The sequence below is a fragment of the Ciona robusta genome, chromosome 9, assembly GCF_009617815.1.
Source record: "Ciona robusta chromosome 9, ASM961781v2".
In the NCBI taxonomy this organism is placed as follows: domain Eukaryota; kingdom Metazoa; phylum Chordata; class Ascidiacea; order Phlebobranchia; family Cionidae; genus Ciona; species Ciona robusta.
In genome coordinates this window covers 7,468,383-7,493,919 of record NC_143243.1, presented here as the reverse complement: position 1 = coordinate 7,493,919, position 25,537 = coordinate 7,468,383, and the positions used below count along the sequence as shown (strand labels likewise).

The 25,537-nt window shown below is 38.3% G+C and overlaps 5 protein-coding genes across 8 annotated transcripts; 4 read left to right on the top strand and 1 right to left on the bottom strand.

The window, feature by feature from the left end:
* Nucleotides 1-9: 9 nt before the first annotated feature.
* On the bottom strand, nucleotides 10-24,355 carry LOC149731860 (uncharacterized). 4 transcript variants are annotated; one of them, XM_089884914.1, is made up of 6 exons: nucleotides 23,947-24,355; nucleotides 22,825-22,991; nucleotides 22,465-22,515; nucleotides 22,136-22,261; nucleotides 21,644-21,918; nucleotides 10-1,723 (listed from the first exon to the last, which is right to left on the bottom strand). In XM_089884914.1, the coding sequence occupies exons 1-5, from the start codon at nucleotides 24,247-24,249 to the stop codon at nucleotides 21,645-21,647; spliced, it is 921 nt and encodes a 306-aa protein (XP_089741040.1). In that variant the 5' UTR covers nucleotides 24,250-24,355; the 3' UTR covers nucleotides 10-1,723; nucleotide 21,644. The 4 variants fall into 4 exon arrangements, with proteins under 4 accessions (XP_089741040.1, XP_089741039.1, XP_089741038.1 ...); XM_089884913.1 differs by lacking the exon at nucleotides 10-1,723 and adding an exon at nucleotides 16,400-17,027; XM_089884912.1 differs by lacking the exon at nucleotides 10-1,723 and adding an exon at nucleotides 18,861-19,725.
* Nucleotides 672-1,857, top strand: LOC149731864 (uncharacterized). The gene is made up of 3 exons (XM_089884918.1): nucleotides 672-939; nucleotides 1,011-1,243; nucleotides 1,526-1,857. Exons 1-3 carry the CDS (start codon nucleotides 672-674, stop codon nucleotides 1,718-1,720), a joined length of 696 nt encoding a protein of 231 aa, XP_089741044.1. The 3' UTR covers nucleotides 1,721-1,857.
* Nucleotides 7,130-11,358, top strand: LOC149731863 (haloacid dehalogenase-like hydrolase domain-containing 5). The gene is made up of 9 exons (XM_089884901.1): nucleotides 7,130-7,301; nucleotides 8,292-8,507; nucleotides 8,704-8,825; nucleotides 9,085-9,240; nucleotides 9,415-9,558; nucleotides 9,692-9,877; nucleotides 9,946-10,053; nucleotides 10,138-10,260; nucleotides 10,670-11,358. Exons 1-9 carry the CDS (start codon nucleotides 7,242-7,244, stop codon nucleotides 10,941-10,943), a joined length of 1,389 nt encoding a protein of 462 aa, XP_089741027.1. The 5' UTR covers nucleotides 7,130-7,241; the 3' UTR covers nucleotides 10,944-11,358.
* Nucleotides 14,277-16,664, top strand: LOC149731862 (putative defense protein 3). Its single transcript, XM_089884919.1, has 3 exons — nucleotides 14,277-14,519; nucleotides 15,057-15,294; nucleotides 15,634-16,664. The coding sequence occupies exons 1-3, from the start codon at nucleotides 14,327-14,329 to the stop codon at nucleotides 15,812-15,814; spliced, it is 612 nt and encodes a 203-aa protein (XP_089741045.1). The 5' UTR covers nucleotides 14,277-14,326; the 3' UTR covers nucleotides 15,815-16,664.
* On the top strand, nucleotides 17,936-20,215 carry LOC149731861 (putative defense protein 3). The gene is made up of 4 exons (XM_089884917.1): nucleotides 17,936-18,201; nucleotides 18,580-18,814; nucleotides 18,943-19,017; nucleotides 19,658-20,215. The coding sequence occupies exons 1-4, from the start codon at nucleotides 18,000-18,002 to the stop codon at nucleotides 19,893-19,895; spliced, it is 750 nt and encodes a 249-aa protein (XP_089741043.1). The 5' UTR covers nucleotides 17,936-17,999; the 3' UTR covers nucleotides 19,896-20,215.
* Nucleotides 24,356-25,537: the final 1,182 nt, after the last annotated feature.

Below are 25,537 nucleotides of genomic sequence, written 5' to 3'. Positions count from 1 at the left end.
CGTTATATACCCGCCACTATAACTACCGGGTTGTTTACTCTATATGCGTAACGATGATACGGTAATTATGGATGTTGCCTCCTTTCCCGTCAAATTTAACCGTTCTTCCCCTGAGATAACAAACCGGGTGTTCTCTGTTTTAAAATTAATTTTAAAATAACGCAAGTTCGGATTGTGGCTCGCGACAGTAAACAAATCACACAGCAGAATTAATGAGTAAATCAGCTGTGCGTCTTTGCATTTGCCTTTCGCCACTATATGTCACTCTGAATTTCTAAAATCAACAGGGCGCATGGGGAGTAAAGAGTAATGTCTGTTTATTATAAGGATATAAAGAATACTGTAAGGGTATGCTTCAATGTTACATATTCATTTTTATGCATGTATAAATGCATAACTAATATGCTATCTATAATTTGTGTACATTGATACTGGCGTGATAAATAGTGCTTCTTCGACGCGTGTGTTGGTCGTGTTAACACATCATTAATAAACATTGAAATATCACGATGAATTGGCGGAAATTACGTGGTATAGAGTACTTAAAAGTACTCGAGCTAGGCTGTACTTTCCATAAACACTGCGAAATTTCAGAGGTTGTAAAAGAGCAAACCTAGAGTTTAAATAACGCTGTGTTGCAAGCACGTTGCATTAGGGTAACGAAACATACAATGAGGACAACTGTTTGTGTCTTTCTTTTACTTTGCTACTTGCAGTATGTACAAAGCTCAACAACTTACACTGTGTGTAAGACCGTCGAATCTCTATTTGAAATCCAATCAAGTCGCAATCACAGCAGCTCCGTTGGTATACCCGGGAAAAGAGGGCCGCGCGGACCACCAGGACCAATAGGACCAGTCGGGCCCCAAGGAGAGCCCGGACAAATCAATCAAGAAGTTTTGAACGCAGCAATTGACAGTCGCTTGCGTGCAATACAAGGTTGCTTGTGTATATGTATTATGTATTGTTGAAGTTATGATCTGTTTGATTTAAGCTTTATTTCTTTACAGATCAGATCGCTTGTTGGGACGGGTTGGTTCACAACGGTTACTGCTATCGACTTTTGTTTCGCTCGGGCAGTGGAGTGAACTTCGCAACAGCATTGCACTTGTGTCGTTATCATGGCGGTACATTAGCTGAGGTCGATTCCGAGCAAACCTACCGCGCATTCTTCGCTTACGTTAAACGTATCTGGACAAGCATACAGCCCTATGTACAAGTGTGGCTAGGAATGACATCGCAGGTAAATATTAACCATATAATATATAACTTGGGGAAATTGTAGAATATAGCTCATGAAATGCAGCAAATTGGGGTAAGTTGGGATACTGTTAGGAGCATCTAAATCCCAATTTTCATAATCGTACGTTTTAAACAATTACCAATTAATGCTCCTTTAGTGTTGAGATGATACACTTAAATAATTTTGTAAATGTTCCTTGTTTACTATCAAATGGGGTGGGAAAAGAGAACGAAAACACGTCCTATCTTACCCCACCCCACTATACTATACCTGCTTCCGCAGAGGGGTGTCGCTTACATGTCCAATGGTACGCGTGCTCCGTTTACTGAATGGTATCGAACTTACCCAAGATCTGGATCTACTTCGCTACAAATGGCATTTGAAGTTCCGATAATGCATTCACGTTCAGATAAAGGCATGTTCGATATAGATGTAACACATGCTGCGCCTAAACCACTGTGCAGATTCAATCTATAAAGGCTTGGAAAGAAGGTTAAATGATACCGTGATGGTAATGGGCGTGGTATTGCGTTTAAATGAATAAAAAATACCGATTTCTTTATTAAAAACATTGCTTGCATTTTAACGTTGTTGAATAAATCGTGAATACCATTTGTTTATCCTCGTGTGGCAGGAAAATTTGTAGTTGCATTTTGCTGTATGATGCCATGTATTTAGAATCCATTAAATAGGTAGTACGTCCGGCGCCGTGGCATCGTGGTTAACGACTGCCTGTTACCCAGAGATAATGGGTTCAAGGCTCGACGCTGCTACTATTGTGGGCGTATGTGTCCTTGGGCAAGACACTTAACGACAATTGCTCCAACCCAGTGGGTTGTCCAAACTATCAGCCATACATAAAAAGAAAAAAAAATAATCACCCACAAAGTAACATACATGGTAACTCGTAAGCTGGCACGAGGTGTTAAACCCGTGTGATAACGACTGTCGTTTTCCGGCCACGCGAGGATAAAGTAAGTTACATTCATCCATGTTGAGAAAATATATGAGCTTCATATAATGCTAAACGACGAATTGTCTGATAATGTTGGTGGTATTTAAGTCACTAAATTAGTTATTACACTTGAAGTGCTGAGGTATGCAAATAAATTAACATTTTGTTTCGGGTAAAAATTAGCGGATAAAACTTATAACAAAACAGACGCTTGTGGGCGCGACTGAGCATACATTTGTGAAAATGGTCAACCTGAAATGTTGGTAAAACACTCGAAAATAATGCACTGACCACAATAATGATATTGTAGTCACAAGAATCTTAACAGCAAAGAAGTGGTCGGTATTCGAATATTTTGTGCTGAATGTGTCCCGTCTTCCCCACACAGTACTACATACTGGATAATAAATGTGTCGTATGTGTTGCATGTAAATGTACAATACAGTTTTGTGGGGGAAATGGGGCTTGATTATGGATGCGGCAAACTTTTAAAATATAGTATAGGGTAAAATATAGTGGGAGATGGGTCATATTTTTAGTCTCTTTTAAGTTGATAGTCGTCTAATTTGGTAATCATACAATATTTAAAGAACTAAATATAATCGTATCCTCGCGATTCTAATTAAGCGTTGTTCGATTAGGAAATATGAAAAATTATGTGCCAACTGTGTCCGTTTTACCCCACAGTATTATATATAGTAGGGTGTGGGAAGATGGGACGTGTTTTAAATAATTAACAACGGTCTATCGGAGTCGTGAGAATGAGGTTTTATAATTCTTCGACTTGTTCCTGTTTACCACCAAATGGGACGAGACAATAGAATGAAAAAGTGTACCATCGTCGGCCGATGCCCACTCCGTTTACGGCTAGTTTGACGTTTCTTGGTTCATATGAAAACTGGATGACAATACTTGTTTGTACATTTAACCGTATATACGTTACCCAGGGGGGCGGCACATACGTCTTATTCAAAGAAATAGCAGCTGTTGTATTGATTATAGTTTGAAGCATGCGGTCCTACTCAAACCGCATACTTGCATGCACAGTTGCATGCGCCGTGCACGCGCTGGTCACGTGGCTGTCCGATACACGTGCTGATGCAATCTTACAATTTCCGCATCAACAAGCGTGTTGTTGTCTGATGAAAAACGAATCAAATCATCAAACAAAACCCGTTTGCTCTTGTCGTCTTCTGACAAAGCGGAAATGACGATTTAATATATCCGAGTCAAATAACGCTGAAGCAATGAAAATAGATGTTATGTTACGGGTTCAAGGCTGCTAGCATTGCGGGCGTATATGCGACTTTGGGCACTAAACATAACACCATACAGCCTAGTGGTCGCAACAAGTTACATTTATAAACGGGCGTATCAAACATCTGCCGGACTCAGCGAGCATAAAACTGAAACGTTCTGTTATGCTGGAAACTGTAGAGGTCAAACGGGTTCGGCCGCAGAAAGTAAAAACATGTTTGGTCATTTGAAAAGTTATATAACTTCTGTACATCGAGCCTCGCGCATACATTCTTTAAACCAGCGATCGAAAAACAAGTATTTTATATAGGCCCTCTAAATGTGTCAAAGGCTATACGGGTGTGCGGCTATATACGGAAAACATATTATTCGTATGGTACTCGTATATATTTATTTTTTGACCCAGAAACAGGTTGACGACAACAACAGAAAGTATTTAGCAAAATATTTGTTGGTAACAGAGACTGCAATAAAAAAATAACCAATGAATTCCAAACGAACACGATTTTTTGCTATAAACCAATCACGTATACGCTACACATTAGGGATAATAATGAAATAACATATAGTACTGTGGGAGAAGATGGGACACCTTTTGCACATAATATCAAAATGTCCTGATCGTGTTTTAAACAATTAAAAACGGTCGTGAGGATAGGGTTTTATAATTCTATAAATGTTCTTTGTTTACTACCAAATGGGACAAGAAAATAGAATGAAAATGTGTCCCATTTCCCCCCACCCGACTATATGTCATTCTAAAACATCAAACCAAACAACAATTAAGCCGAACACAAATACGTGCCATAACCTACATCATCATCGCTTTACAACGTTCACGTAAAGCCTACAATTGCACAACAAAGTTCAAGTAATGTACAATACATGACAACAATGTGTGACCAACGTGCTTCACCGTGCTGCCGGCTATGGATGACGTCATTTGCCGGCCGGTATATGACGTCATCAACAATATGTTTGTGTTTACAGTACAAGAAGCAACACGTGTGATACGTATACTGGACAGGAAGTTGTGATGATATATGTCTTCAAACAACAAATGCGTCAAAATAAGTGTCTCACCAGGCAGCAGGATTCAATTTAGGTGAATTTATTTCCCAGAAAATTCACGACGTGTAAAAAACAAATATATCTTGCTGCGGAACAGTCTGCGTTATTTAGGCGACATTTGCTGAGATATATTCTACATATTCAAACGAACATTTAACCTTTATCTTCGAATACAGAAACGCGGACCGGATTAATTAAAGCGGCAAAGAGAAGTAAAGCGGCAAAGAGAAGTAAAGCGGCAAAGGTTAGCAGCCAAACGAAAGCTATTAAACTACTCAAGTGACCAAACTTTGACTTGGTAAAAAATTTTCAAAGCGTCGTTCAAATTTATTACATCACCCCATAACAGTCACGTGATGGGAAATCTCACCAGCCACGCGCTAAGCAGGCTCTGCCCACGCACATTGTGGAAATCTATCCATACACTGGCCACGCATATCCTGAAAATTATCGATTTATTTTCGGAAAATTACGCAGTTTGTGGTCGGGAGATGGCGGGGTTGCGACATGTGTATACTGAGTTGTTTATTCCGTATATATCGAAGTCGCACATGTGGCGCAATTATTTGCGGGGTGGTACTTGTCTGCAATTAATTGCGAAACTTTTCTTAAATAAGGAAGTTACAAAATTTGGGGTTCGATTCGTTGTATATAACTGTGGGGTAATATAAATATCACATAATATTCCATGTTTTCTAATCACATTTTTAACAGTTAACAACGCGTCTTAGGAAAGCGTTTGTATAATTTTGTAAATATTCTTTGTGTAATACCGAATGGGGAGGAAAAATAGAAAGAAAACATTGTTTATTTTACTCCAACATTTATTATAACCCATCAAACTTTATAATGAAATTACTCCCCCATTTGCAGTAATTACTCATAGCTTTTTGTGGCGCGTTTATAACATTGCATATGTTTACTTCGTTAGGCAACTCCTAATGTAAGGTTTGTGCCGCATATCCCACAGGAAAAGTGGTCAAAACGGCCCAATAGGAAGTCCGCCATGGTATTTAATTTAGATATGGAACTGCTTTAGAATTTGGAATAAAAGTGTGTATATAGTAGGGTGGGGTAAGATGGGACATGTTTTAATTCTCGTTTATTGCCCCATTATTCGTAATAAATGAAGAATATCTGCGGAATTAAATAACCACATCACGACGACTGTAGAAAACGTTGTCAATTGTTCCAAACACGATTAGAAAATATGGGATTTAGGAGTTAAGTGTACCCATGTAACCGTAAAGAACTATATGTACAGGGGGGTTTCGAAAGTTTAATTTTCCCGTAGGTTGCACCAGTCAAGTGCGATGGTACTTGAAAGATTTTATATTTGTTTGCAATGATGTAATCGCACCGTATGTGTAACACACGTCACACTACCGAGTTCAAATCAAATTCTGAAAAACAAGCAAGCATATGGGTATCAGCTGATCGGCGCGCGCGGTGAAGAGAATAAAGAAACAAGAGGAGGAGCGGAGTGAGATCGATCCGCCGCTGTCCACTAACAACGCACACGTTGCGCATACACCGAGCACGCACCGGCCGCGTGGTAAAAACCTAGATTGCACAATTCACGTGGCGCTAGGGAAATGAAAACAAACGACCTGGTTCAGTTCGTTCCAGCTCGCTCAGAAGCAACTGTGGGTCGTTTTGCAGAGGGTGGGAGAAACCGCTCGCTGTGGAGAGCTCTGTCAATATCCCGCGAATAAAATCGGGCGTAGAAATCATTGCTTGCCAGATGACAAAGAATACGTCTTGCGGTCCGCGTTACGTTTCCGTTCTTGCAAAGCGTCATTTTTAGTTATTGATATATGTTGTAAACAGATAGTGGGCAATAAGAATTGATTAATAAGCGCTTATGCTTGCCCAGTATCAGTGACTATGTATCACGCGTATAGGCAGCAACGTTGCTTTGAGGTTAATTCGCTCCTGTTCTAACCGAAGGAAGTAGATTGTTTTGATGTTTTCATCAAGCGACAAACAAAATACGAGTGAATGTTGTTTATACCGAATTCGAATTTGGTTCTCTCTAGCGCTGGTGTGTTCTCGGGTGTTCGGAATTCAAAAATCGTCACGTGATTGTGTTTTCGCGGCCGATCGCTGTTTTCGCAATCTTGTAATTCGCGACAACAAGCGTTGCTGACGTCAATTGAGTAGCGCCACACGGCAGTCGTTATTTCATTTACTGCCGTTGATTAAGCGTAACATATACTTGCCTGCTTATTTATGGTCTTGTGGTAGCTATATAAGCACGAGTGTTCGGACTAAGGATATAGTGCATTCGATGGGCTCAGCGGAAGAACCCAAAGTATTAACGTTATTGAAGCGAGCAGTGGGTACCAAGTTATGACGATAATTGCGGTTAAACCTATGTAGGCCCTGCAAGACTATGGGGGCAGCAAAGCGGCCAATACGCGCTGTTGATTATGTCGGGGCCGTGAGAGAGAGAGAGGAAAAGAATTATTTGCGAAAACAAATCCTGCATGAATTGCTACGTGCGTTGGTCAGGTCCTACCACCCGATAAACAAGTTGTGTGTTATATATTCGACACTCGATCGCGCTACGAACTTTTTAAAAAGTGGATTGCTTCTAAACCGGTGCGATTTTTAACCTCGGCGTTTTATATATTGCAGTTTTTTTAGACGAGACAACGTTACATATTATATTGTCTGTACTTGTTTAACGTATAAACTATTCGCTCCTACATCATGAACTCCATGCAAGAGAAGTTCGCTACGTTTGATATGAACAACAACAATTCAAAACAGGTAAATATTCTAACACGTCCTCTTTTGTTTGTGTGCGTTATATAGAATACAAACCAAGACCGACGATCAGTGGTTACGTCTGAAATTCTTAGGAATCGTTACGAACTGAAAACATCTCTTTTGTAATGATACGATGGTTATAAAATATAGTAGGGTGGAAAAAGACAGGTTTACCCTATAATATCTAAATATCCTGATCGTATTTAAAGAACTAACAACGGTCTGTAGGAGTCGCGAAGATACGGTTTTATAATTCTTTGAATGTTCTCTATTTACCACCAAATGGGACGAGAAAATAAAATGAAAAAGTGTTCCACCTTCTCCCACCCTACTATATAATCCAGTATAGGGTATTACTGTTGAAACGCACAAGCGCAGCATGTGGTAGCAGCAAATTACTCATTACCAGCGTTCTGGGATTGTAAACCTGCAGCAGCTGGCGTTCCAGCATATTTAACGAGAAGGCCATTGGCTGACGTTTCGTTTCATAATCTTTATTGTTTCCGGAGTCCCGGGTCGCTTGAGCGTTCGCTGCATTTTGTGCAAGTCGAAAACAATAGTTGGACAATGCCATGTTTTTAAAGCGTATATTGGAGCGCTACAGCAGCAAGACGATAAAGTAGGTCGTTTTGAGTTTTATAATTCCTGTTCTGATTCTACGATCTGAGGGTAAATTGACACCAATCCACTATAAGTGAAACGAACTTAGATGAACCTTCGATTCCATGCGGTCCTATTTCTGCATGAACCAAATTTTGTAAATCGATTTCGACATATTGGCCGAATCGGCAAAATATCGGCTTTCGTAATGCGCGACCGAAGACCGGCTAGATTTCGAAATCGAACACGCTAGTATACGTCACATGCTATTGTGTGAAAGTGATAGTCAGCAACATATGTGCCAGTCATGTATATTGTATATCGGGCGGATGGAATAGACAATAGTTATTACGAAATCGTAAACTGATCGGCGACTTTTCTCTAATGTAGAACATGAGTCCCAAGAAACCGAAGTTCGGAATAATGTTCGATATCGATGGCGTTCTCTTAAGGGGGAAAACCCCCATCCCTGGAGCGGCTGAGGCCCTCAAAGCGTTGATGAATGAGGACGAAACAGAATACGAAGTTCCCGCTGTTTTCTGCACAAACGGGTTCGGCTTGAGGGAGGTGAAAGCGGCCACGCTTTCGGATAAACTTGGTGTTAAGGTGAGAAAAGAAACAAAATATCAATCGCTTTACTTTGATTTTACAAAACACTGAACAAAGTTTTTTCTCGAAAACTCCAAAATAAATTTGTTTTCTTGTCATTTTTTTTTCTTGAATGTTTTCTTGTCAAAATTACAAAAATACTAAGCAATTTTTTTTAAATATTCAAAATACTGATTCGAGTTTTTCTTGCCAGGTAAACCCTGATCAAATCGTAATGTCGCAAACTCCACTTGAGATGTTCCACGAGTTCCATGATAAGTGGTGCTTGGTGTCGGGTCCCGAACACGACGGCGGGAGCAAAAAAGTTGCAGAAAGGTAACGACATTCATCCATATAACGTAGGGTGGGGTAATATGGGACATGGCTTCATTCCATTTTTTCAACCCATTTGGTGGAAAATAAAGAAAATTTACAAAACTATATAACGGTAGCCTAGCGACTTTAAAAGGGCGTTGTTAACTGTTTAAAACAGGAAATTTGGGATTTATGTGCTAACAGTATCCCATCTTACCCCACAATATTGTATATACCACGCTATATAATCACTTTTAAATTCAATTTCTTTAAAATCCAGCCTCGGCTTCACAAAGATAATCACCATTGAAGATTTGCGTGAGGCTTACCCTTACTTAGACTGGGTGGACCGAACACGGTGGCCAAATCAACAGATGGAAGATGACGATTCGTTCCCCACCATCGAAGCGATTGTTATGCTGGGAGAGCCTATCAGGTAGAATGCAGTGAAAAACGTGTAGTTTTTTTGTTGTTATTCATTGAAACTTCTTCGTGATTTCTGTTACTCTTCTTTTTTGTTAATTTTCTGAGGATTCTTGTCCGTTTTCTTATTCTTTGTCGCAATTGGGAGTGTTGGTTGTTGTTTCTTTAAACCGGTTTCTTTTTCTAGGTGGGAGACGAACTTGCAACTCATCATTGACGTCCTGGTTACCCAAGGGAAGCCCAACCAACCACCGTGTATTGAAGGACCTCAGCTGCCAGTGTTGGCTGTCAATATGGACTTGCAATGGATGGCTAAGGCTAATATACCAAGGTGAGGCATCATGCGACGGTGTCGCGATATATTTGTTCCGACCGTTAAATTTGTACCGGGCGCATAGCACGACACTGGTTTCCCGTCGGTCTTTTCATTTGGGATTTGCGAATGACGCTTTACTTTACTCTAGATTCGGCCATGGGGCGTTTTTAGTTTGCCTCGAGAACTTGTACAAAAAGATTTGCGGCCGTGACCTTGAGTATACTGCCTTGATCGGAAAGCCGAGCGAGATTACGTACGAATACTCGCAGAAGCTCATCGAAGAAATTGCTACCGGGCTGAACATGCCAGAGCTGGATACAGTGTATGCTATCGGGTAGGCTTTTTACACTACATTATTATCTGAATATAAAGTAGTTGATTTTTAATGAACAAATTCCGCAGTGACAACCCTTTAACCGACATATACGGTGCAAATATGTTCAATCTATTCCTTGACAAAAAGCGGAGAGAAATCGAAAAGAAAAAAAGGGAATTCGAGCTGATCAACGCGTAAGTAAACTACCGTTTAATGACTCTTAACATTTTATATTCCAAGCTCGATCGGATCTGTTAACCCAAAATATCATCTTGCAGATCACCAAAAGTAGGTCGCAGGTCGAGGAGCACATCAGACGCAAAAGTTGAGCCGAACCACAGCTCTACCGATTCCCATTTCTCTTTACACGGTGATATCACGAACGTGCGGGGAATAAAAAGGTACATTTGACCCAATTTAGCCTTGACACGTGACCCACCTTTGCACACGGATAAAAATAGCTGACTGTTATTTATCCCCGGTATGATTATTGCAGAGTAAACATGCAAACATCGTTGCCACAGTGCTGACCTTTCGTGCAACGGTCGTTGTGTGTTTGATGATATCGTTCTGTATATCCATTCTGTCGATTGTAAATTCCGCTGACTCTTACCAATCTTTGTTTGCACAAGCGCATGAACCGAATGTAGTCAAGTACAGTTCCATACCCTGTTGTCGGTTTTGACGTCATGTGTTTTGAAATGAGTCGGCGTTACGCAATGCAGCAACAGGTGTCGGCAAATATACCGCTATTACACAGCACGCAAAGGTTGGAATACAAACCCAAATAACCCAATCATGCCCTTTCAGGTGCACGTCCGTGCTTGTTTGCACTGGAGTCTACAAACCTGAGCTCGGTGACCCCAACCAGACCATTGGGGAGGATGAGGTTTTCCAAAACTCGGAGTTGGAGCCCAGCGTCTCGCCTGTGGCTCCCCCTCAACCCAAGAGGAGAGATTCGGTCATCGATCACGGACACCGTGATCTTCCATACACAGAGGAAATGACCCGCGCCGATCACACGGTCTTTGACGTCAAACGGGCAATCGGAAAGATTTTGGAATTGGAGAATTGGAAATATTAAACTCACTCCTTTTCTCATTACCAGTCACGCCAAACTGTTCAAAATATGCGGAATGAAATGTAATTGACTTCCAAAACTAGCGTTTGCCTTGCCTGCACGGGAAGGTGTTTTTTCGTAATTCTCAACTGGACGTAACGCAAAAACGTTCATGTGTTCAAGTGTAGACATACGTTTTCCAGTGTTATTTTTACCTTTTTCGCTGTGACCTTCGATTCTGAGGTGTATCGGGTAACTTCAAATCCCTTTGTAAGTGAATGATGTAACTACGTCTGGTAATATTAACGGTAAGGGTGGCTCGCATCGAGTACAACACGCAATTATCAACGCTTGCTTGTTTTTCGCTTCTAATACATTGTTAGTAATTCGCTTGTTTCTGTGGTTACAATACACTTTGTTTCTCTTCGGAGTCGAAGTAGTTTAACGACTCGTACGTGTATGCTTAGCCTGTATCAGCAACGCGATGGTTCGAGCGCAGTCAGCAGCTTTAACCGCAAGAGCTCTAAAGTGGGGCAACGATTGCCGCAGCCAGGGGCCGAGTAACTCTACAAGGCCGAGTTTACCAAGAACGTGGCGAAAGATTGAGCAGTTAATATTCACCACGTTGTAAAAAGGCATTCCTGGCTCACGGATGAACAAAACAAGTGGCAAGATATCACCACAAAGATAAATCTTGCTCCACTAAAAATCAATTAAAACAAGATAATTGTCACTGCGGTGTATGTGTATAGTAATCTAGTAGAGTGAGGGAAGATGGGACGCCTTTAGCACATAATATTTAAATATCCTGTTCGTGTTTTAAACAATTAACAACGGTCTGTGGAAGTCGTGAGGATACGTTTTATAATACTTTGAATGTTCTTTATTTACTACGAAATGCGACAAGAAAATAGAATGAAAAGGTGTCTCATCTACCCTAGCCTACTATACTTACAAACAGCATAAAATAAAGTTGAAATTCTGACCAAAAAAATGCTAAGTCACAGATAAAACACTAAAAAAAATACTGCAAACCAGAGCGTTATTCGTGCAATTACTTTTCTTATAAATCCTGAAATTTATCTGAACACCTGACTAAGAAGCCGGTTTAAAAATTTCGTGAAAAAACTTGTAAGCTTAAGTTCGTAATCAAATTATAGACAAATATTATTGACAGTAAACAGTTCGGAAGGTTTAAACCGCCAAGTACGGGTTCGCTTGATATCTCCAGTTCGTGGTTCATGTTCTTATGGCGTATGACCTAGTGTAGGTTCTTACCACAAGCCTGAAGCCTTTAAATATAAACCTTACGTAGCGAACCACGACCTACTTTTCCGCAGCTAGGCTGCATACGTTGGTTACTAATATACAGAATAGGATGGGGAAAGACGGGCACTTTTAACACATAATTTCCAAATATCCTGATCAATGTTTTAAATAATTAACAACGGTCTATGGAAGTCATGAGGATACGGTTTAATAATAACTATTTAAAGGTTCTTTGTTTACTACCAAATGGGGCAGGAAAATAGAATAAAAAGGTTTCCCATCTGTTCCTACCTTACTTTTTTTATACAAAGTTTGTATGAACTCAATATAAACGACCAATGACAATATATCACACGAACTTAGGCGAAAAAATGGATTTTCTTGCCAGTTTTAATACAAACAAGACAGTCCATATGTATGATACGATTTTCATCTCGTTTAGTTTAAAATGTTTAGTGATGTGAGAGTTAAATCACAAAACACGGTTTATAATTTGGACTAAGTTAAAAAAAATGCCAGCGTAGACAAGTCAGTTGAAACTTTAGCAACTGTTCAGCAAAGCCAGGGGATTCAAGATTTTTAGGACTCCCGCTTACGTTAGAAACCCCTCAGCATCACCACCTAGCGGTTACTTAAAAAACACCACTACAACTACAATCTGACAAATTTACATCCCGTGTTACAACGACCATCGTCCCCACCACGCGTAAGTAAACATGTTACATCCATTTATTCAAGTGCAATGAATACACTTTGTTTTCTGCAAAGTCCAAGTTTGGGTTGATTTAAACTTAATTGGCAAACTCTCATACAATATTTAAAACTATAAACGCACTGGATCTTTTATATAGTACTGTGGGGGAAGATGGGGCAACTTTAACACATAATATCCAAATACCCTGATCGTGTTTTAAACAATTAACCACGATCTATGGAAGTTGTGGGGATACGGTTTTATATTTCTTTGAATGTTCTTTGTTTACTACCAAAAGGGACGCTAAATTAGAATGAAAAGGTGTCCCATCTTCCCCCACCCTACTGTAATATAGATGCAAGAAACAGGGCGGACTACAAACATGCAGCCTCTAAAGTCGGCGGTGCATGCAAAGAATTACTGCGGTTAACGAACAGATGTAAAACGGTAATTTTAGGGTTTGGTGTAAAAGCGACCAAGTTTTTTCTCTTTGTTGAGTAATTTTGCTGCAGGCAACTCAATTGGTGCCAAGGCGGAAACTATTTGACAAATTTGCGCTGGCGTCATTTCTAAAGCCTCTAGACCCGATTCGGTGCAGGGAAAAAGGGTTTTAACTGTTTTGATGTCGGATAGAAGATAGCAGTTAATTTTCGCGTGTAAAAGGTATTTTAGTTTCTTTATCTGTTAGGTTTGCGTATATAATCTCTGTGTGTTTTGTTGAGATTCATGAATTTGCATATACAGACGGTCATTGTCATAACAGAATGCAGGTCGAGTTAGAACGCATAAAGTGCTTTGTGTGTAAACAAACACACTCACAAGCGGTACCTGAACAGAATATAAGCAAACGTGAGGAGAATTAAACACCATTATATACAGCAGGTTACTAACGCATTCTAGGACGTGTTCAGTCGTATAAAACATAGTATAGTAATAAGTTATTCTGTTTGTAAGTTATTCTGTTTGTAAGTTATTCTGTTTGTTGTTGTAACGAATAGTTAGTAGTTCGTAAAATATGGTTGCACCGGTAAAGTCAATTTTTGTAACGATTATAGCAGGGTGGGGTAAGATGAAAAATGTTTTCATTCTATGTTTTCGTCCCATTTGGTCGTAAACAAAGAATATTTTCAGAATTTTACAACCGACACCGTATTCCCGCGACTCTAAAAGGGCGTTGTTACTTGTTAAAACTACAATTAGGAAACATTGTTTTAGGTGCTAACGATATTCCATCTTACCCGACACGCTACATTATTATATAGTGGGGTGGGGTAAAATAGAACACCTTCAGCACATATTATCCAAATAACCTGAACGTGTTTTAAACAGTTAACAACGGTATACTAAAGTCGTGGGGATACGGTTTTATAATTCTTTAAATGTTGTTTGTTTACTACTTGTCTTATTTCCCCCAGCCTACTATATACTTAATATTTGTTAGAACATGGTTGCCATGTTGTATTGGTTTCTGTGGATTTATCTTGCTACATCAACAAGTGCTTATCCTGGTGGAGCACCGGATGGATCATGCGGACACATGACACCTGCACACGGTTCTCCTGCAAGCAACTTAGACCAGAGTCCCTTTTATTTGAACGTTTCTGCGACTTCATATTTGCCGGGCGAGAAAATAATCGGTAAGTTCAATTAAAGGTGCCTGGTGTTTAGGAATGCGATATATTTAAACATAGTAGGATTGGGGGTGATATGGGACATCTTTTCATTCTATTTTCTCGACCCATTTGGTCATAAACAGAGGAAAATTAAAGACTTATAAAACCGTATCCTTACAACTCTCATAGATCGCTGTTAATTTTTTAAAACACGATTAGGATATTTGTTCATTATGTGCTAAAGGCGTCCCATCTTTCCTCACCCTACTACATAAGTGTTACAAGATATGGTTATTATGTTTACAATGAAACATCCATACACTGGTAAGAGAAATTGGACCATTAAAACCGTATATTATCACATCAGTATACTATATGAACCGAGTTTTAGTTTAGTTTTCCTTGCGCTTCCTACACGCTGTACTTAGCTTTAGTCAAGTACCCTTGAGTTTCGATAGGAAATTCAACATGAATAATTAAATTTTACACAACGAGTGACTGAGAAAATACAGATATTCTGTAAAATGTACGATTATTTATAAAAACGATATATTTTTACAGTCACTGTCCTCAGTAGCGGAGCAAACTTTAAAGGGATGTTTCTGCAAGCGAGGGGCGAAGACAGTCCTAACAATGCGATTGGTTGGTGGGAAAAACCGAACGGGACCAGTTTTAAGCAAATGGAATGCGCAGGCAACAAAAACTCGGCCCTCACACACAGCGATGGGATGTCCAAAGCGGCACCAAGTCGATTTGTATGGATCGCGCCCTGCAACTCAACAACTGACTACAGATTTTAGTGAGTATCACACGGTATACACATTGGCCAGTGGTAGACTAAAAAAAGTAAACTGTGACATGAAATATGATGTTACGACTGTGTTGCTTTATACGTTATAGCAAGCATAGTATATTTTCGGGCAAGACATGATATCGATATAGCACCTTAAACCCCATATTTCTTAGTTTTTAACAACTAACAACGCTATTTTAGAGTGGCGGGGGGGGGGGGGGGGGCTACGGTTATATATTTATGTAATTATTCTTTATTTACCACCCAATGAGACGAGAAAAAATGAAAACAGGGAACATCTTACCCCAACCTGCCAAACATAATTTGTTTATCGTTTTCACACAGTGCTACCATCGTGCAAGAATACGCTACATTCTACGTTAAAATCCCAAGCGATACAGTCGTTCGTGGCAATGGTGAAAGAATTTGCAAACCACCGGGTTCGGGTGGAACTGGCGTTTCTCTACCGCCGCTATCGATGACATTATTTGTTGCAATCGTACACGCAGTGGCGCTGCTAAGATAGATCTATACATTATGGGCGTTACCCATATACTGTGTTTACTCGTTTAAAACACAGCAGTAATTTATATCGTCCCGCAGAATCCAAATAATCAACGGAGACAAACAACTTCGTATTAAATATTTGATCAATTGATCCAAAGCAAACAATTTCGGGACCGTTTATCAAATTTTGTATCCAAACGTTTATTGTAAATTAAAGCCTCCTTTGGAAAATACTGTGACGAACAATACATTAAAAAAACGATTTTTTAGACGACTTTTACGTTAGACATTAGAATTTATTTATAGTAAGTATTTCCGTGTTCGTTTTTTAAAATCAACTGATATATACCGGTAACATCAACTGATATATACCGGTACGGTTCGTTTTTTAAAATCAACTGATATATCGACCGCTAACATGTTTACACACTAATGCTAGCATCATTGACTTTTATAATATAAGAAACATAAGTGATTTATCTATAGCGGTATACAGATTAAAATACTTTATATTCATAATTCACTATTTCGTGATTTTTTCGAACCTAACTGTTGTTGTACACCTTTTTTGAATTTAACATTTTTGAATTATAAACGTAGTTGCGATATACCAAGTTATTTGTTTTTAAAAAGTTATTTTTTCTTAAGCCATCAATTAAAGCGTAAAATGTTTTCGACGAAAAAGAAGTTTACCTTAGAATTTTATAGAAAATATAGAACCAAAATTTAAACGAATGTTATTTTACTTTCCTATAAATTATAAGAGCTAGAACCACCTTTTAGAATATTCTACCTGATGGGGCACGCTTTAATTGATATTATCGTTATTTTCATTTTGTCATTTCCTAAAATAAATACAAACCGATTAATTCCTGAGACAATGACGTCACAAAAAAAAGCCCCGACAACATTTATCTACGCAGTGTTTGCTATGTGATAAGAATGCTATATGAGTGACGGACGAGTTAGTCCACATAGGATGACAATTTTCACTATAGGTAAATGGTACGCAGTCATGGGACGCTTTACATGTTAGTATTTGTTGCTCGGATACCATGGTTATAAATTATTGTTTGGGCGCGGTGCGTTGGCAGTTACCAAAAAAACGACATTGAAGCACGCGATACGGTCTCGTGATACTTCTCGTATCTTAGCAATAGTTTATAATGTATCGCAGGTGTCTTATTGTTTGTTTAAGCAATTCAGTAACTTTTGTGAGCATTTTCTGAAAGCTGTAAAATAATTTATGTAAGCTAGAATAATGACCGAGTTTTACTGCCATTATAAGTAAGACGTAAAACAGACATAACCAGAAAGGCAACGCCCGTGCAGAAGCCACAACAAAGGCAGTTGCCATCTGGTTGGGACCTTGTTGCTGGGCAAGAATAATTTTTTGCATGGTTTGCATTTTAGTCCACATACGTACTTACAGCCTTGTTGGTTATTTACATGGCACACCTTAGTTCTACAATCATGGTCACGCGCAGTCACGCAATTAGCGATTATAAGTAGCTTCTTATCAGAGCAAGCTACTTAATAGTCAGGAACAATAGGCTGGGCAAATATGTTTCGTAACCAATGTTTGTACGTTTATGAAGTCATTTCAAAAACTGGTGTTGCATTTAAAAAAAGGCAAGATCAGAAGTTTGTTGTTGTTGTTGCGTGGCAACCAGTAAGAAGGTATATATTACGGTGGGGGAAGACGAGACACCTTTCACGCATAATATCCAAATATCCTGATCGTGTTAGAAACAATTAACAACGGTTAATCAGAGTCGTGAGGACGTTTTTCTAATACTTTAAATGTTCTTTGTTTACTACCAAATGGGACGAGAAAATAGAATGAAAAGGTGTCCCATCTTCCCCCACCCTACTATACATTAATATGAACTTAGTGTAAATGTGGGAAGAAATGGAAAGCTTTTATGGTAAGGGTTTAAATTGCTAAACAAATTCGCAGCCTTTTATAAACTCCGCAATTTATTAGCTTGTTATAAAGTATGTAAGCTGACAAAAAGCTTAACCGTTATTGGATCAGTTATAATGCAGTGCAGGAATGATAAAAGTAGAAATATTAGATCGCAGAAAAAATAAAGGCAAAATCTAAATGCGTATGAAGCGAACGTAATGTTAAAATAATCAAAAAACTTCCTGTTTTTAGATTTTGCGATTTATGTTTAAAAAATTATTTGTTTTATCACATCATGTTATATTCAGTCATTGCATTTCTCGGGCTATTAGCGTTTGCGCGCGGTTCGCCAACAGGAGCACCGGAAGCTGCATGCGTAACTATGACTCCCGATCCTAGTCCAGATAAACATAACGCCAATGCAACTACGAATGAAGTGTCTCCGTACAATGTCACCGCGAATGTTGGGAGCATTGCATCGGGAATGGTTGTTAACAGTAAGTGACATTTTTATGAGAAATCCAATTTATTTTACTCCAGCGGTTCGATTTTACGCGTTTTTTAGCGTCTGTTTAGTTTTTAGAAACGTTGGCGCCAACTTCAGATTACATTAAGCATATTTATCTATATACTGTATTATGGGGTAAGATGGGACACAATTGGCACATAATATCCAAATATCCTGATCGTGTTTTAAACAATTTACAACGTTCTATAGGAGTCGTAAGGTTGCGGTTTTATAATTCTTTGAATGTTCTTTGTTTACTACTAAATGAGACGAGAAAACAACAAATAGGGGCCCCATTCCCCCAACCCTACTATACCAGTTTTGAATTAACTGACATGCTGCTTTTACCTTTTATTTTAAATCTCAGTAACCTTGAACGGGACAGAGAAATTCAAAGGAGTTTTGTTGGAAGCGAGATTAAACAGTGGTGATACAGTAACCGCGCAAGGATCTTGGGCAGAACCAAGCTCGGACTACCAAACCCTAAATTGTAATACAACCGCTGGTGCTCTCACCCATACAGACAGAAATGATAAGACACTTCCAGTGGTCTTTCAATGGGCAGCACCAGAAATTACCAGCAGCAATGACTACACGGTTTTGTAAGTTATATAAAGAGTAATGCTGGAAAATCAAAACGAAAGTAAATTTTGCGTTCCGGGGAATCAGTTATTTATTAAACTGAAATATCGATTTGTTCCTAGCTAAAGATAACGTTATCACTTTACAGCGCTACAGTGGTGACATCGAAGATGGTCTTCTATGTAAAGCTACCAACGGATACGATTACTGTGCTTGCTACAAAGTATGCAAAGATTTATAACGTTTATGGTAGGGTGGGGGAGATGGGACACTTTATCATTCTATTCTCGCGTCACATTTAGTATAAAGAAAATTCAAATAATTATAAAACCGTATCCTTTCGACTCCCATAGACCATTCTTAATTGTTTAAAACACGATCAGGATATTTGTATATTTTGCACTAAAGTTGTCTCATCTTCCCCCACCCTACTATATAGATAGAAGCACATACATACTCAAACCTATACAGATATCAAGTTAAATCGTTGATGAATGTAACTTATATTTATCCTCGCGTGTCGAAGCAACGGCAACAGTTATAACAAGGGTGTTCTGTTTCATACACATTGTGTCCGCTTACGAGTAACCACGGGTGTAACTGTGTGAGTAATATTTTGTAATAAATGACTGACAATTTAGACAATCCATTAGGCCAAGAAAAAAACACCGTTGGCACCCATACCCCATAATTCCGAATCGTGTTTGGAACATTTAAAAACGCTCTTTTAGAGTGGCGGGCATACCGTTAAATAATTCTATAAACAAATGCTTGTTTACTACTAAATGGGACGAGAAAATATGTCCCATCCTACCCCATCTGACTATAAATAAAAGGCATGTTATATTATCGTTACTTTACAGTGCTTCCGTCCCACCAACGACCAATGTTACTGAACCGAACATCACGACTCCACCATCAGCAACCGTTCCTACAGAAAATCCACCATCAGCAACAAACAAATCGGAAACCCTTCCTACAGAAAAGCCAGTCGACTTAACCACAACTACTGGCTCTGGAAATAAACTTCAGCTCTCTAGCGCCATGTTCTGTTTAGCAATAATGGCCATACTTGGCCGCATGCTGGAAATGACTGGATAACGCAGTTTTTAATCACAAAGACGATTGGGAATAAAAAAAAGCAGATCAGTAATATCAAGACTCCATAAATTAATTTCTTCAATTGTTTTTACAAAGTAGAACGAGCTGTATATCTTTATTACCGCTGACTATCACTCATGGGGCATTTGTTTTACATTTGTATTGGAATGGTCGCGATGAACCGAGGTCCAATACCAAAGTGAGCGGCCACCATCAACCCACAACCCCCACATGCACTTTTGTAGAAGTAGAAACGTAACCGTTTTTTTTTTGCTTAGTTATGCTTTTTAGCGAATAAAACGATGGTTTAATTGGAGAAACATACGTGGTTTAAATTGACGGGTTTTATAGATATATAGAAGTATAGTACTACTGTGGGGCAAGACGGGATACCGTTCACACATAAATCCCATATTTCCTAAAGGTGTTTTAAACCTTTTAAAACGCTTTTTAGAGTGGCCGGGCTATGTTTGTATTATTCTGTCAACATATTTATAATAAAGGAAATAAAAACATGTTCCATCTTACCCCACCCCAATATATACAGTGGAGTGTGAGAAGATGGGACAGTTTTTGGGTCTATTTTCTCGCACCATTTAGTAGTAAACAAGGGACATTGCAAGAATTATAAAACTATATCCTTACGACTCCCATAAACCGTCGTTAATTGTTTAAAACACGATCAGGATATTTGGATGTTATGTGCTAAAAGTGTCCCATCTTCCCCCACCCTATACTATATCTGTAAATAGTTTTTTCTTCAAGAGACGTAGCTAAACCGCTAAACTTATGAAACTGAAGCTTTCTAAGCAACATAGTTATTATCTACTTTCTTTGTGTGGATACAGACACTTGCTGAGGTAAACTTATATCTAAAGGCACTGCTGACTATCTGCCTATAACCATATTTGTTCCGCCCAGAAAACTAATTTATCACTCTAAACTCTTAACAATAATAAATTAATTTTTTCACTGACTACCTGCTTTAAACGATAAAACCCTTGAATAAATTTCCTTGATAAAAATACCTCACACTGCGTGTTGTGAGTGTATTCAACCAAACCCTTTAAAAATCAACACCTTTAAGATTATGAAAGCAATCATGATTCTGAGCATAGCGTATTGGGCTTGTTATGTTTAAATTGCAAACTACAAGCTATAACATTACAAATAGTGATCGACATACAAATACACAGGCAATATAGCTACAGCGAGCATGGCACAAAAAGCATGCGTTGGTTAAAAAAGGAAGCACCGTCATGATTTTACAAAACATATGAATTAGAAATAGGTAAGTTTGTAGCAAAAGTTTGGCGTAAAAGCGGCATTTTAACACTAAGTTGCGAAAGCACTGTTATGGTAGCAAGCAATAACATTTGTATATTAGCGGTTGCTGTTTAAACTACAAGTCGCCAGTAGCAAGAACAAATTTGCAAATGAGTAGACTAGTCTACGTATAGACCTATTTGCTTTTAGTTCTAATATTCTATGTGTACAAACTACAAATAGCAACGCATTTGACGTAATAGGCGTTCGTACTGTTAATGAGTTCCACGAAACGTAGGGGAATTACACAAACCGTCTCCAAGTTAACCATTAATTGTTACGACTTCTTAAATATTGTTAATAATGTATACGAGTCTTGGTTTCAACAACGGTAAGGCCAAGGTTAAAAGTTTGTAATACGAGTCGTATTTGTTGGTGAACAGACAACCTTGGATTCGTGCACTCACACCACACGTGCTCACCTTATGCGAGTTCGTCATAATGGTTGTGCCGCTGATTCTTCGATATAACGTCACTTGCCGAGTTGCATTTTCCGCGGAGCGTTTTTGATGACGTCATCGGTTCAAATCGGGGTTTTCCGTACACGCGAGCTTGGATGTGAGACGCTGACTTGGCGAAACGCAGCCCGAGGTTTCTAGCGCTCCTGCGCGCCACCGCCCGGCGAGTGCGTGGCGTTTCAGGTGAGCTGCTTCCCAATTCTTTGTAGCGGTTGGATTCTGTTTGAGTTTGACGTTTCCTAAAAATAAATCGTGTAAGATTAAAATTAGAAAAATTGTCCACTTACCAGTTACTGCATATGTAGCATTGTGGGTGATTTATGATTAAAGAACTTTTTGGGAAGAAAATATTAAATACAATCATATTTTATAAACACTGTTAAACACTTTTTGCTAAAATGCAAAGCAAACATATGTAAAACATTAGGTATAAATCATAGTTTCTGATAAACTTACTTTTTAGCAGAGGAGCCAACATTATCATCTATTACAGTAACCAGGTTATCACTGTTCGCTTGTAGCTGCTGTATTCCACATGATACTTGCTCCAAGTGGTTGTTAAAATCATCAGCTCTGTATGATCTGAAGATATAGGCATTAAGTTACAATTATACCAGTTTTTATAAGTGACAATTATATGCCAGATGTTTAAATAGTTTTACAATAAAAACCTAAAAAAATGCGGTTGAACATCATTGAAAGGTTTGATTTAAAAACACTTGCAAGGTATTATAAACTAACTCCTGGAAAAAAATAATGTTTATAAATATATATTATCAGCTAACCTTTTACGGCTGATTGGTGTTTTCCGTTTGTTAGAAGAAGATGTAGAAACACTGCAAGAAAATTAAGTTATTAGTTAATACTGAATACAAGTAAGAAGTAACAACCAACAAAAATACTACTGCGTGGGGTTGATCATACCAAATGCATTCAACGTAACTTTTCATACAAAAACGTATCATACTTTTTAGATCCGATTTGGCCCATTACCCCAACACCCGGGAAGTCCATTTAAGTCGTTCATGCGAACGGTGCCGCCCATGTATCATGCTTGCTACCAAATGAATTTGTTTTGTATCATTCCATTTATCATACTAAATACAAACATTTAACAGCAGCCAGCTGGAAATTGTAGTACTTACCTGCTACGAAGTGAATGAGAACATGAGTTTGTTGGAGGGGAATCAAACGGGTTGTTTGGTGTCAAAGGAGAAAAATTCATTCGTTCTCTGTATTGTGTACGTGGGGTTTTCTCGTTTACTTTCTGATTGGATTCTAAACGTTGGCGTTTCTGTTTGCCCGTGATTTTCTGCAGGATTTAGTAAACTCTTACAGCCGCGGTTCCCAAAGTGGGCGCCGCGGCGCACTAGTGCGCCGACGCAACTCGTCAAGTGCGCCGTGAAAATTTGCAGAAACATTTCCAATTTAGCATGGTCGAGATAATTGATTTGTATTAATATTTTATTGCAATATAAATTGTTGTTTTATATAAAAATCCAACGTGTTTGTTCAATAATAAAATTTAAAAAGTTTGTTTTCGCATTTCTATCTGTACAGTAGATTTGTATATTACGTAACAATGCCAATTATTTCTTTCGGTTTGCAATAATCATGTCCAGACTGTGGTACAACACTTTTCATATGCTTAAGTTTCATATGCTTAAACGAGCCTAATCTTAAAATACACGATAAAACTGTAAAAATGCGTTTTTATTTCTAAGACCTTTGGCTAAGTGCGCCGCAAACATTTTGAATAGCTCAAGTGGCGCCGGGTGAAAAAAAAGTTTGGGAACCACTGTCTTACAGCATAGAAAGGGGAAACATGAAATTGGATTCAAACTGATGCTGAGAAATTTATGGTTGATGGCAAAATAGTGCAGTAGACTATAAAATTAAATTAATAATAATGATGAAAGCAGAGTTAACTCAATATACAAAAATGCAGTTTCGATCTGAATTAAATGTAATTTTCTTGGATCTTTGCCCTTTGGTAATAATATTTAAAAATAGTGTAAGCTGCAAAAATAAAAGGAAATTATAGGATAAACAGTTTAAACACTAAACTGTAGGTCACCATAAGAACAAATAGACTTATAACATCTAAGGTGCTACATATTGTGAAATAAGCTACTAACAAAAAATCACACAAAAATAAAGCTTAGGGCATTCCATGACATAGCAAAATGCATATGATAATGATATGCAATACATATATATAAAAAATAAGAAATAAATGTATTCTCAAATAATGAAGCAAAGTATACCTGAGCCACAAAGTTAAAAGTGGTTTGCATTTTTCTTTTTAACTTTGAATCCTGGGGTGTTGGGCGTTCAAAATCACTTTCAGATTCCAAACGTTTGTGCTTAGTAGTCAAGTACACTCGTGCTATGCTTGAGACAGCATTCAGTTGCTTAAGAGGGATCCTAGGCCTCAGTGTCATGCCAAATGCCTTTGATTTTTTGGACTTTATGTATTTTTCTGGCACAGGAGAATATACTTGTGTGTGCATCGTATTTTCGTCATAGATTCCAACATATTTGTTCTCATTTGTTGTGCCAACTGACATTTTAAATACAAGAGATGATATCTGATTATTCCCTTATCTTATTTCATTAGTTAAGAGAAGTCTGTAAATCGGATCAACTTATTAAACACATATAGCCAATACATATCTAAATAAAGTTTATTAATATTTTTAAATTTCCAACAAAATATTTTTAAACTTCCGACAAAAAAAAATTTGCTTGTTATATCAACTATACTGCTAAAATATAAAAACTTTTATGATTTTTCTGCCCTTTTATATGCTACATTACACATAACCTTTTATATGCTACATTACACACAAATAACAAATTAAGTAATATTTTAACAGAAAAACCTGCCTAGTTTTAATCAAAACCCTAAATTTATCCTTTATTTCATTGAAGAAAATCGTTGTTTACAAAATTGTACTTGCCGCGTAGCATAGAAATCTAAAAAAGCTTGTGACGTCAGAGCGCATAGATATCCGCAAATTGCCAAAACTAAAACGCTGTTTCTTTTTTCGCAGTAATGTACAACCACTAGCCAAAAAAACAACACAGAAAAATAGAGAGTGCGGTTACGTAGACATAATTTATAAAGTTTCTTTATAGCGTCTCTATTTACAAGTTACAAACGAACAACGTGTGCACGCTGGTTTCGCTCGAAAGTAAGCAGACACCTTCGAAGTTTAATATAGACAAAGTAGGGCGCAGTTAACTCTGTAATATGTACTAAACCACCTGTCGTAATAAGTATGAGAAAAAAGATGAAACATTGCACAAAATATAGCGTAAACCTTGATGTTACGACCCAAATCGCCATGGCCCCACAAATTCTTCGATTTGATTTGCCCTCATAGACTTGTTTAGTGGTAGTCTGTATACTTTATTCAACAAAATTGCGCATATACTTTCAATCGCACCCCGAGTTAGTATTGAAGAGGTTACTTATTAGGCCTAACCGTGTCTTTGTTTATTAGCCCGCCTTTAACGAGTACTGTAGGGAAAGATGGGTCACCTTTAGTAGGCCTACATAATATTGAAATATCCTCATTGTGTTTTAAACAGTTAAAACGGTCTATGGAAGTTGTAATGATTCGGTTTTATAATTTTTTGAATGTTGTTCTATTACTACCAAATGGACGAGAAAATAGAACGAAAAGGTGTCCCATCTTCCTCACCCTACTATATAGCTTCGGTTTGCTTTAAGTTTTGGTTGGATGGTGTTTACTTACGTGTGATCTCGCCACCAAAGCTTAACATCAGTATAACTGAGGTTACTTATTAACAAAAAAAGGCCTACGGCTATTTACCCTTTTAGGATTAGAT

What these genes read in the sequence shown, in the direction of transcription:
- LOC149731861 (XM_089884917.1), top strand. Translation starts at nt 18,000, where the DNA reads ATGTTATATTCAGTCATTGCATTTCTCGGGCTATTAGCGTTTGCGCGC. An exon ending in ATCGGGAATGGTTGTTAACA is followed by an intron (nt 18,202 to 18,579) that starts GTAAGTGACATT and finishes TTTAAATCTCAG; the next exon opens with TAACCTTGAACGGGACAGAG. An exon ending in AGCAATGACTACACGGTTTT is followed by an intron (nt 18,815 to 18,942) that starts GTAAGTTATATA and finishes ATCACTTTACAG; the next exon opens with CGCTACAGTGGTGACATCGA.
- LOC149731864 (XM_089884918.1), top strand. Translation starts at nt 672, where the DNA reads ATGAGGACAACTGTTTGTGTCTTTCTTTTACTTTGCTACTTGCAGTAT. An exon ending in TCGCTTGCGTGCAATACAAG is followed by an intron (nt 940 to 1,010) that starts GTTGCTTGTGTA and finishes ATTTCTTTACAG; the next exon opens with ATCAGATCGCTTGTTGGGAC. An exon ending in GGCTAGGAATGACATCGCAG is followed by an intron (nt 1,244 to 1,525) that starts GTAAATATTAAC and finishes CTGCTTCCGCAG; the next exon opens with AGGGGTGTCGCTTACATGTC.
- LOC149731860 (XM_089884914.1), bottom strand. Translation starts at nt 24,249, where the DNA reads ATGTCAGTTGGCACAACAAATGAGAACAAATATGTTGGAATCTATGAC. An exon ending in ACACCAATCAGCCGTAAAAG is followed by an intron (nt 22,262 to 22,464) that starts GTTAGCTGATAA and finishes CTATATCTTCAG; the next exon opens with ATCATACAGAGCTGATGATT. An exon ending in GTTGGCTCCTCTGCTAAAAA is followed by an intron (nt 21,919 to 22,135) that starts GTAAGTTTATCA and finishes ATTTATTTTTAG; the next exon opens with GAAACGTCAAACTCAAACAG.
- LOC149731862 (XM_089884919.1), top strand. Translation starts at nt 14,327, where the DNA reads ATGGTTGCCATGTTGTATTGGTTTCTGTGGATTTATCTTGCTACATCA. An exon ending in GCCGGGCGAGAAAATAATCG is followed by an intron (nt 14,520 to 15,056) that starts GTAAGTTCAATT and finishes ATATTTTTACAG; the next exon opens with TCACTGTCCTCAGTAGCGGA. An exon ending in ACAACTGACTACAGATTTTA is followed by an intron (nt 15,295 to 15,633) that starts GTGAGTATCACA and finishes GTTTTCACACAG; the next exon opens with TGCTACCATCGTGCAAGAAT.
- LOC149731863 (XM_089884901.1), top strand. Translation starts at nt 7,242, where the DNA reads ATGAACTCCATGCAAGAGAAGTTCGCTACGTTTGATATGAACAACAAC. An exon ending in ACAACAACAATTCAAAACAG is followed by an intron (nt 7,302 to 8,291) that starts GTAAATATTCTA and finishes TCTCTAATGTAG; the next exon opens with AACATGAGTCCCAAGAAACC. An exon ending in GCTAAGGCTAATATACCAAG is followed by an intron (nt 9,559 to 9,691) that starts GTGAGGCATCAT and finishes ACTTTACTCTAG; the next exon opens with ATTCGGCCATGGGGCGTTTT.